The sequence below is a fragment of the Lytechinus variegatus genome, chromosome 4 (genome assembly GCF_018143015.1).
Source record: "Lytechinus variegatus isolate NC3 chromosome 4, Lvar_3.0, whole genome shotgun sequence".
In the NCBI taxonomy this organism is placed as follows: domain Eukaryota; kingdom Metazoa; phylum Echinodermata; class Echinoidea; order Temnopleuroida; family Toxopneustidae; genus Lytechinus; species Lytechinus variegatus.
Window position 1 is genome coordinate 39,267,618 of NC_054743.1, and position 12,053 is coordinate 39,279,670.

At 37.4% G+C, this 12,053-nt stretch overlaps 1 protein-coding gene and 1 non-coding gene across 2 annotated transcripts in view; both read left to right on the plus strand.

Moving 5' to 3' along the window:
- Positions 1–9,027, plus strand: part of LOC121412980 (transient receptor potential cation channel subfamily A member 1 homolog) — a 32,567-nt gene extending 23,540 nt beyond the window's left edge. Inside the window, exons 18-24 of the mRNA XM_041605744.1 lie at positions 521–658; positions 1,216–1,324; positions 2,195–2,286; positions 2,892–3,122; positions 4,608–4,676; positions 7,779–7,964; positions 8,446–9,027. Of these exons, the coding sequence (XP_041461678.1) occupies positions 521–658; positions 1,216–1,324; positions 2,195–2,286; positions 2,892–3,122; positions 4,608–4,676; positions 7,779–7,964; positions 8,446–8,850 (1,230 nt within the window). The 3' untranslated portion in view covers positions 8,851–9,027. The remainder of the gene's footprint in view (positions 1–520; positions 659–1,215; positions 1,325–2,194; positions 2,287–2,891; positions 3,123–4,607; positions 4,677–7,778; positions 7,965–8,445) is intronic.
- On the plus strand, positions 4,090–4,251 carry LOC121414567. Its single transcript, XR_005969878.1, has one exon. It is a non-coding gene; the product is annotated as a U1 spliceosomal RNA (small nuclear RNA).
- Positions 9,028–12,053: the final 3,026 nt, after the last annotated feature.

Genomic DNA, 12,053 nt, shown 5'->3' on the forward strand with positions numbered 1-12,053 from the left:
TTTCATCCGAAAATAAGAGACCCGACTTTTTAAAGAGTTGAGGGTTTGTCTGCCAAATGGAATCTTTGGTTTATTGAATCAAATAATATCAATTATTTTGCCGTCTGTGACATGGTAAATTGACATGTTCTTTGATCCATGGGTTAGTTGATTATCGAGTGAAATAATTAGGAGAAATTCGAATATAAAATCCAAGAACAGTCCTTCAGGATGATTCATTTAACCTGTTATTATCATTGGTTACAAGACTGAGTGTGTTTTTTTCTTCAAGTGAGACATTTGTTGATTTATTGAAGCACGGTCCCGGGTGAGAAAGTGGTCTACGTATTTATCGATGGATATATTTACTGGTTGATAGGTTTTTTTAATTTCATCGATGTTTGGTTGAAAGGATTAACAGATGGATTGAAAGATGCATGCTATGTTAATTGGGTGATTGTTTGGTTGGCTTTATTTTGTATAAACAGATCCAGTAAATATTTTTTTTATCATTGTTCTGAATTTTCTCCCATCTTTATAGTTATGCCAGGTTGTTTGGCAGCGACAGTCATATCTAAACTGGGGTAACTTCTTGGAGGTATCACTTTACATTCTTGCTATTCTTCTTGTTCTACCTGTGAGTGGGGTCAACTACAACCATACCATCATGATCAGAGAGGTATGTGCCCCTTTGCCCCCCCCCCCTCCCATCGTGTACTTCCGCCTTACTCGTATCTGACCCTGCACTTCAGCTGATTGCACATAATTGTGAGGAAATCCCTCTTTCATGGCCTTACGCAGCGGGGGACAAGGGCAGTTGCCCCCCCCCCCCAGAAATTTTGAAAACTTACAATTTTTTACTGAAAATTCTTCATAGAATAATTCACCCATAAGTGTGCACGAAATCCTTTAATTTCACTTTGGTAAATACAAAAGCGCCCAATGACAAGCTCAGTTGCTTTGCCCCTTTGCTTTCGAGTTTCCTCAAAAATTTTAGGACTCTTGCCCCCCTCGGAAAAACTATTTCTTCTGCGTGCAGGTATGCACCCTTTCTCATTATTCTTGGTCCGGAGAGAACCAGTTTACAGAATGCAATTGTATAAGAAAATATCACGATTTAACTATTATCAAAACTGATGTCAGTTTGCCGTGGGAAGTTTTCTTTAACATGTTGAATAATCATGCTCTTTTCAAAAAAGATAATTATTTTGTTTTTTAATTTCTACCTATTACCAGGCATGGCAATGGCAATGTGGAGCCGTTGCCATCTTCGTAGCATGGCTCAACTTTATTCTATTCATAAGAAGATTCTCAACGATAGGGATCTACGTCATCATGTTTACATGTAAGCGAAAAATAACTATTATAGGATAAAATACGGAAATGATAATGCGAGTTATTTTCTATACGATGTAAAACTGGAGAGAAAAGTTTGTGCTGATGATGAAAATAAAGGTGGTACCGATTAATGTATCCCGAAGAATTGTTAAAGTAGTTAAAGAACTTCCAGGCTACCCGTTGCAGAAAAAATCTCAATCCAGTCGCAAATGCAACTGAATTTCAACCAACCAGAGACGCGATCCAAAACGCAACTTTATTTTAATCCAATCAGAAACGCAATTACAAACGCAATTTCATTTTCAACCAATCAGAGACGTATATCCAAAACGCAACTTCATTTTCAACCAAGCGATCAGAGTCGCGATCCATACGCAACTTGACTTTCAACCAATTACTAGTAGATGTGGGCATAGCTAGGGACTTGCGTTTGATTGTTAAATTATAGAGATAACACTTTTGAAGGGTGTATTTGGGGGAACGTATCACATTGCTCGGGCTAATAATGTTTATTGTACACCATGCATTATTCCTTGAACATATACTTACCGAAACTTGAAGCTTTAGTATTTCTTTTTTCTTTTCGACTAAAGCTCGTTATTCTAAAGACTCGTAAATCCTAAAACGAAAGTATGGTCCAATTATATAAATTTCGGAGGCTCGATATATAGTTCATCGTGGGTGAATAAACCCTATTCCCAGAAATAATGAACCTTCAGAATTTTAACGTACTGTCGATTTCAAAATAAGTATGAAACACGCTTAAGGTAAATTCCTTGATTTAAATACTTGGATTAAGAAACGAGGAAATTATAAAGTGAAAACTATTATTTGGAATAAAATCTGATTTCAATTCCATTTTCATCGCGAACTGTAGACATATTGCGGACATTTCTGAAGATCGTCATCCTACTTGTTTTGTTTCTCGTTGCTTTCGCATTGGGTTTCTATTCTCTACTTATGAATCAGGTAAGTAGAATATATGAAGTATTGCAATGTCTATTCAATCTCAATATCATCGCGGTATTTGTTTTATTGTTGATCAATATTAAGTCAAAGGTTCAGGGATTGTTTCTCACTTAATATTGGGCGGGGAGGGGGCGCTTCTCCATGTTGGATCGGTAAATAATTTTGTAGAGGGGAGTGGTAATATTATATAGGAGAGAGGACTATTTTCATGTTTGCGTGCTTGTCAGATATTTTAAGATCTTTTTGGTGCTATGCTATTAAATAAACAGAAGGGGGTAGAAGGTTTTACCAGAAATATTCTGTAGATGTAACACAAAAGCTTCTGTAATTTAACACAACATGAATATTAAAACACAGGTGTATTACAGGAAATTTGTGAAGTTTCATACACTTAATGTCTGTAATTTGACAAAATGTAAGATTGCAGGTATTCTCGAGACTCTGAGGCAGGAACTTTCTGTTTTCGTTTTAAGGATAACTTTCTAATACTGTAAAACAGCCGATGGATTTGAGGATATTTCCCATTCTATCTTACGATAACTTGTTATTGCTATTTAAGCTATTTATGTTCATTTCCGCGTTCGAATCACCTATTCACTCTACAGAATAGTTTTCATCAGCTGGAGTACTGCATAATGAAAGTCTTCACGATGCTCCTCGGCGAGTTTAACTACGATGATATATTCCACAGTCAAGATTACCTCGGTACAGCGAACACATTGGAAGGAGATGGAGAAAAGGATTTCTTTCTAACCAGTGTGTTTCATCCCGAACTGACGGCGATCATGTTCACTGTTATGTTGGTCGTCATGCCTATATTGTTTGGGAATCTGTTGGTGAGTTCCGCAATTAACACCCCCAATGCCACTTAATATACCTTTTCTATTTTATCCATAGACACTGAAATCACAAAGAACGAATCAAAAGGGTGGAAAAGGGCTGAGGAGTGAGTGACAGCGTTCATTTCCACTCTTATTAATTCACTCCTCGTGTTATTTCAAGGATGATCAACCCAACCCCTCCCCACTGAATTTCAAAATCCTAGTTTGTTTCGTTGTTATAAAATTGACGAAAATGGTACACCAAATTCATCAAATTCAATTTAAAAAGTAAAGACAAACAAACGGCCCGGTGAACATCTGTCTTAATGAGTCAAGGATGGCATATAGGCCTACATCAATATTTTTAGATAAAACTATTAATATTGGAATCATAAATTCATCATATTCAAGCACATATAGAGAGTCTTTAAATACCGTGATGGGCTTTATATTTTCCTAGTATCGGTGTTGGTTTGAATTCCAAATTCAAAGCATGATTTTCCAGTATTGATATATTTCTACGGCTTCAACTGATGTATTGCACAGTCTTTGTTGGAGACTGTAATTGCATATTAAACTGCAGTGAACGGACGACAGACGCACTTGAGTGGATGCAATGTATTCATAGCATGAATTGTGATTGATTGCCGCTGTGTGCAGCACGCTTTTTGACGTCAGAGGTCAAAGTCAAAGACTATTGAATATTCATATCCTGTTCGGCAAAACGAAAGCTTGCGGGCAGAAGTGCTCCAAAATTGTCATATTTTTCTATTTATTTGTCATTTTACAGGATGTGTTTAGAAAAAAAACATATGAAAATATATTATGTATATACATTTTAACAAATACATTTGCTTTAATTTCATGCTCTTGTGAAAATTTGAAAATATTCAGAAGAAATCGGTGAGGTTTGAATGAATCACTAACTGTTACATGACGATGCTTTTGATTTTACTAATAATTTTTTGAATTGCTTCTGAGCATACTTACCTGGCGCAGGGGTCGCATTGATCAAGAAGGATGCACCCCCAGGGCGAGGCTTGCCATTGCACTCCGGCTTGCTGAACCTTGCGATTCCCCCAAACGTGGGGAACTCGGGCGTATAATTTATGGTAGCGGAGATCTGCGTTCGCGCTATCTCCTACAATCAAAAATTAATGCAAAGAAAGTCATAAATACCTCTTTGAAACATAATTGATTTTAATACTTATTAATTAATTATGTCAGTAAAAGAGAATTACCCTATGCCCTAATAGTAAGGGGGCACTGAAAAGTCAGTTTTATTGTTAAAGGGGGTATTTTATTGCATTATTGTTTGCCATTGCTTAAATTTTCATTACTATTGTCTGCTAATCAAAATAATGCATCAACATTTCAAAGCATTATTATTATCATTATATATATATTTATATATAATATTATATTTAAGTTAAGCACTATGGTTATTTTTATTATTGTTGATATTATTATTCTTTTTATTATTCTTATTTATGTATACAGGTTGGTCTAGCGGTGGAAGACATTCATGGTATAAGGATGAAGGCGACCCTTCATCAGCTAGCTATGCAGGTAGGAAGTATTTATAAATGGTGGTAGTAGGATTCCCGGGGTAGGATTTACCGAGTGAACTTTTTCCACACTGAAAAGTGAATGTCCAATAGTCCAACGTTTCCGTAAATCTGAAGGTTTTTTTATTTTGAAAGTGAAATGAGGTCCAATGTAATTAAGCCAGTTAACCCCAAAACGAAAAACGAATTTTGTACATATTATTTTGAGGGCTCATTAATCCGAAAACTAAATGTGGTCTGTTATTCCTGATGTTAAAAAGTGCAGAAATGAAATAAGTTTTGTGTTAAGTTTTTTATTTTCGTACTATAACGATCGAAACTTATTTGAATAGCCGAACTTATTTTATTTCCTTTAAACGAACCATCGGAACAACAAACCTTACATAATTTATATCAATAACTTAACACTCGCTTTGAATAAGTCACAATTTTTGGGGGATTAACGAACCCCCTTTCCTTCGGACTATAAAAACGTGGTGGTGGTGGTGGACTGAGGGCGCAACGTCGTGGTGAAAGCTATGGAGGTTTTGGACTGGTGGTGCAACATTGTGGTGAAAGGTGTGGAGGTTGTGGACTGGTGGTGCAACGTTGTGGTGAAAGGTGTGGAGGTTGTGGACTGGTGGTGCAACGTTGTGGTGAAAGGTGTGGAGGTTGTGGACTGGTGGTGCAACGTTGTGGTGAAAGGTGTGGAGGTTGTGGACTGGTGGTGCAACGTTGTGGTGAAAGGTGTGGATGTTGTGGACTGGTGGTGCAACATTGTGGTGAAAGGTGTGGAGGTTGTGGACTGGTGGTGCAACGTTGTGGTGAAAGGTGTGGAGGTTGTGGACTGGTGGTGCAACGTTGTGGTGAAAGGTATGGAGGTTGTGGACTGGTGGTGCAACGTTGAGGTAAAAGGTGTGGAGGTTGTGGACTGGTGGTGCAACGTTGTGGTGAAAGATGTGGAGGTTGTGGACTGGTGGTGCAACGTTGTGGTGAAAGGTGTGGAGGTTGTGGACTGGTGGTGCAACGTTGTGGTGAAAGGTATGGAGGTTGTGGACTGGAGGTGCAACATTGTGGTGAAAGGTATGGAGGTTGTGGACTGGTGGTGCAACATTGTGGTGAAAGGTGAGGAAGTTGTGGACTGGTGGTGCAACGTCGTGGTGAAAGGTATGGATGCTGTGGAATGGTGGTGCAATGTTGTGGTAAATGTGATGGGGTTTATGGACTGTTGCTGTAAGGTTGTGAATGTGGAGGGGTTGTGGACTGGTGGTGCAGCGTTGTGGTGAAAGGTGTGGATGTTGCGGACTGGTACGCGGTGCAACGTTGTGGTAAATGAGGTAGGGATTGTGGACTGGTGGTCAGTGGCGTAGCTACGGGGGGCCTGGGGGGCACGTGCCCCCTCTGTGATTTGGTATGCCCCCCCCCCCCTAGGTGCCCCCCAGAAAAAAATTGGCAGAGCAAAAAAAAAGGGAGAAAGAAGAAAAGAAAAAAGGAAAAGAAGAAGAAAGACAGAAGAAAAAAAAAGAAGAGAAAAATAAGAGGAGGAAGACGAGTGAATGAAATAATGTGAGGGGAAGACTTGCAAAAAAATCTTTCATGTTACTATATAAAATTTTTGCTTGCGTTTCGCGCCAGAATTGCCTGTTCGATGAGATTCATATCTTGCTCAATAGGCTGATATGGAGCAAGTTTTGAAGTCAATATACAAAACATATTTTAGCTCGGATATCGAGCTTTCATTATTTTTTTTTTCATTTACAAATTTGAGTGCTCTGTAAAATGTCCGTTTTATGGTCTACATATCAGCATTTTAAGCTCACGCTGCGTTGTCAGATTTGCCAAGTTCATATTGTCTACGTGTATTCCATAATGTTCCATTAAACAAATATATTCAGAATGCCCAGATTCGAGGTCTAAATCTAAAACATGCGCAATGGCCTACATGTTGTTTATTCAAAATGTACTTAAATTATCAAGTTTCATATCAGAATATCAATAATGGTCTGCTTACGCTTCATGATCGCATTAGTAATGATACCCAATTATCTATAACCTATTATTGATTTACAAAATATGAATAAAGTGTCCTGCTTTTAGGTCTAAAATCTCAATTTTCTTCCTCTCGCGCTTCGCGCTCGCATCAATAACTATCCGATTTATTAATACAAAAAGTGCTTAGAATGACCGTTTTTTAAGTCAGAATGTGAAAAAAAAATTGCTAGCGCTTCGCGCTCGCATTATTGAAATATATACCGTCTTCGTGGGTAACTGTAAGCAGTCCTTAACAGGTCCCTTTTAGATAATGCTAGAACAGTTAATACAAATTTCTGCTCGTGCTTGGCGTTCGCAGTAACCATCTAGTTACATACGAATCTTGTTCAGGATCACACATAACATTGCCCAGAATATAAAATTTTTGCGACAAAGTACGTGAAAGTAAAAAAAAAATCGCTCGCGCTTACCGCTCGCACTCTTTTATAAGGCTTATGAGATAATTTCATGTTTATGTTGTTTTATAAGAATAAAACTAAGAAGTGACTGATCGAGGAAAATATAGATGAAGATAATTTCGGGCCCGTCCCCTATTGGCGAAAGTCGGATCTGCCCTTGTGACACATACACACACATCGGAAAAAATGGCCGGTGCCCCCCCCTGAAAAAGCGAGGACCCCCAGTGCCCCCAGGAAAAAAATCCTAGCTACGCCACTGCTGGTGGTTTTTGACGGTGAATCACTGTAATGGTGACGTCATAAAAAGTGGTGACAAACTCAATTTGCTAATTAGCTTGTAATAGAAATTCACTTTGTTTTCTAATTTTCTTCGTTAAAATAATAAATTGACAATACGTACAATGGATCTTACAACCAAACTAAAAATAAGCTTGTTTACCAGTTCCATGATTTTGCTCCTGCGACAATAAGCTCCGCTATGAATTCCACTAATTTCAATCCTGGATTCCTACCATGTCCTAAAAACCCCATATTGCAACCCTAACCCTTCATCTTCGAAGAAATGATACCCGGAGCAAAATGTCGTGTCACCTATTTACCAAGCCTCTATGAATAGTTTGGAAACGATTATAATATATATATATATATATAATTCATGCTTTACCTTTCAAAAGGTGGACCTGGCAATGGAAGTACAACGAACTCTACCACTCTTCATGTGGCGTTCTGCCATAGTGAGCAAGAAGATGATCAGTACCAAACCAAGCCGATTTCAAGGTGTTATGGGTTACATCCGACAGTTGAACGGAGAAAGCGATTTCCTGGAAAAGGCCACGCCCATTGCCAAAAAGCCTGACAAGGTAAATCAAAATATCTGCACTAATAATTTTTTTTTTATTTTTCTTCCTCCATAGTGATCAAAGCAAGGAATCATGGGAAGCCACATATTTATTTATTTATTTTTAATAGAAGGAAAAACATTAATACACATTTAATAAGAAAAAAAAATCATTTAAGTGAGAGCAAAGGGGTGTCTTCGAATATGAAGAATTATTTTTTAAAATAACAAAATCCGATATGCCCTATATACCATTCAAGATCCCAAGCTATTTATTTTGTTACACATAATGTAGTTCTATCATGTTTATAATATATACATATATTTTTTTTATGTTGGGACACTTTGGCCAAGTCTATTGTCAACATCTAAGTTATTCATGGCCTCGAAAGCATCAAAATACAATCTTTTATGATTCTTCTATTTCCATGTTTTATCGATTTTTAAGTTAATTGCTCATTTTAGATTGTTGGCTTTATTATAATCATCTTTTCGCTACTCAGGATGTGAGCATTGATTCCAACCTCGCAACCATGGACAACATGAACGACCTCCGACATCGCCTTCGCCTCCTCGAGAAATCCATCCTGGAACTCAAGCGAGGTGGGTCCCGCCGTTACACCACCTCCCGACGGAACTCCTACAGGAGAGTGACGACACGGAGACGTACCGTCCGCCCCCAGCATGGAGCCACCAGTCCCACTGGCTCCTGCACGCCCCGGCACGACGGGGAGGGGTTGAAACCGGGAGCCGGTGGGGAGCAGGAGCTCCTGGATGTGGAGTTCGCGAAGATGGAGGAGCAACAGATCAAGTTGAAAGGCCAGCTGGATAAGATGGAGAGGATGCTGAAGACCCTTGTGACGCCAGAGCAGCTGGCGGCCGAGTACGACGATGACGACGATGATTAGGAGAAACAGACTATATATAAATCAAACCCTTTTCAACGATGAATGGCATTCTGACATCTTGCACCCCTGTAAACTGAAGAATACTTACAATTAATTAAAGGGATGTTCCAGGCTGGAGATATTTATATCTCAATAAATAGAGTAAGATTAATTCACAGAGCAAAATGCTGGAAATTTGATCAAAGTTATTAAATTTTAAAGATTTGCATTATTTCGGTGAAACAGTTCTAGGCATGCATGTCTTTATGAATATTCATTAGGTGGGCTGATGATGTCATATCCCCACTTGTCCTTTTGTATTTTATTATATGAAATTAGGTTTATTCATTTTTCTTTTACCAAGAACTAAAACAATTGGATTGACAAATGATTAAGTGCATCAACTGTTATTTATTGCCGCAACTTATTTCATCATAATGGAGACAAATCATTTACAGATGTATGAAAAATGAAAAAAAATTCATGTAATAACATAAGAAAAAGGAAAGTGGGGATGTGAAAACATCAGCCCAGTTAATATTCATGACGACTATATCTGTTTACACAAAATAGTGATAAACTTTGAAATTCAATAACTTCATTATTTTTTGTTATCCGATTTTGATAAAATTTTCAGCATTTTGCTTTGTGATTTTTTAAAAATGGTTTGGGAGTTTTCGAACTTGAATAGCACATTCCCAGTATATCCAACCCGTGCATTGTTACTCGCCCCTTCCCCGTTATTTATTTATTTATGAAAAAGGGACCTTTTATGTCTGCCCTTTTAAGAAAGTATAAGAGCGTGTGTGTTTTTTTTTTGGGGGGGGGGGTCTGTGAGTTTGTTAAGTTGGGAATAATCATTTCTGATAAGATGTTAAAAGAAAGTTCATTGCCCCCCTTCCATAAAAAAAAATTTTTTTTTTTAAATCATGTTGATTCTATCCATGCAGTTAAGTTAAATTACTAGATTACTGTGTTATTTTTTTCTTTTCTAATAAAATGTTAAATTTCACATCCAAAACCAGGCTACATGATTGACAAACAGTGTACCAAAATAATGATCACTTGAAACTTACTTCATATATTTAAATAACATTCTTTTATAAGGGGCACTTAGTGTTTTGTTACAAAATCTCGTTTGCAATTGGCAAGTATGTATTGGTATGTGGTTTTGCACTTTGACGGACACCTAAGTACATGCAAGCAGTGTTACTCATTGCGATAAAGATTAAATAGAAATAGTTGATGTGAAAATCAGTGGCGTACACAGGGGGTGGTTACAGGGGTTCAAACCCCCTTAAGTTTTTTTTGTACCCATCCCCCAAAAAATTTGTGGTGAAGACATTTTATTCTTCTTTTTTTTTTGGGGGGGTTGGAAACATTTTATTAAGCTTGAACACCCCCCCCCCCTTAAAGAATCCTGTGTAGTGTGTACAGCGCTACTGGTGAAAATTATGTGTTTTTATGCAATCCCATTGACCGATTCACCTGAAAACCTATGAACCGAATCTTCTTATTTCGAGACCGACATTGGAAGGAATTATGCAAAGACCTGTCTATTCCTTAATTCGTACAGAAATCATTGCAACACTTACTGTATGAAGAAGAAATGTGTTTTTCTTTGTGATTTTTGTGTGTGTGCTTAATATACAGATAGTGATATTTTGTTCTTGTGGTCAATAAAATTTCACGTGCAATTAATTTCATTTCAGTTCTTTTCCATGTTCCTTTTCACTTTAATGGCTTATTGGAGAGAGAAGGGGGAGAGAGAAAGAAAGAAAATAATAAATTATGATGATGATGATAAAGATGATGATGGTGAAGAAGAGGAAGAAGATGAAAAAGAAGGAAAGGAAAAGAAGTTGGAGGAAATGGATGAAGGAGGAGAAGGGAGAGGAGGAGGAGGATTATAGATAACCTTTACTGTCCCATGTTTGGAAATATTTAAGGTTTTTAGGAGAAGCATGCAGAAAATGGTTCTATAAAGCAAACCTGTAAAACTATTTGTGGTTCTATACAGAATCGTTCTTTATACAAGCCAATCCAGGGGTACTGTTGATTGTGTGAAGAATTAACCTTTCAATTTTACTGGGTTCTTAAAGGACAAGTCCACCCTAACAAAAAGTTGATTTGAATATAAAGAGAAAAATCGAACCAGCATAACACTGAAAATTTCATCAAAATCGGATGTAAAATAAGAAAGTCATGACATTTTAAAGTTTCGCTTAATTTCACAAAACAGTTACATGCACATCCTGGTTGGTATGCAAAATAGGAGTCTGATGACGTCATTCACTCACTATTTCTTTTGTATTTTATTATATGAAACATAAAATATTCTAATTTTATCCTCATCGTCAAATGAAACAGTGATCAATTCCTCCCTGAACATGTGATATTAGCATTGCTTAATACTATATGATTCAGTCAAGTCGGTCCCTATGGTCATATCTGTAAAAAATGAAATATTGTATAATTCAAACAATAAAAAACAAAAGAAATAGTGAGTGATGGGCATCATCGACTGACTCATTTGCATGTCACTGAGTTGTGCATATCACTGTTTTGTGAAAAATAAGCGAAACTTTAAAATGCCATAACTTTCTTATTTTTCATCCGATTTTGATGAAATTTTCAGTGTTATGCTAGTTTGATTTTTCTCTATTTATTCAAATCAACATTTTGCTGGGGTGGACTTGACCTTTAACAACATTTATATCCACGTTGTATAAGGGTTCCTAGTAGAACTGTTATTATTATAAAAGGACTGTTTAGAACCTCTTTTTGAAGAACATTAAAAGGTTCAAAAGAAAGATTCAAATTCCGATGCAACGAATATAACTTTTGCAAAAAAGCCAAACATTTTGTGTGTGTGAGAGGGGGTGGTGATTGTACGTCATCTCCTCTCTCCGAAAAGTGGGGATGTCCCCTTCCCCCCTCCAGCTGATATAGTCCCCAACGCCAGGATTTACGCCAGTGGAAGTGCACTTTTAGTTGCAAGAGCATTGGCTGTAATTCATTACTTAATTAGATCGCAAAGTTCAGAGTTTATTTCTTAATTCAATTCATATTTGTTACCCCCCCCCCCCCCGGCCCCCAAAAGTCAGGATAATACAGATTGTTAACTAAGCAAAACAAAAATGATTGCAGTGGTTATACACAACTCATGTACTAAAAAGGTCCCAAGACATAGAGGGTGTGTCCTAAATTATAGTACACGATTT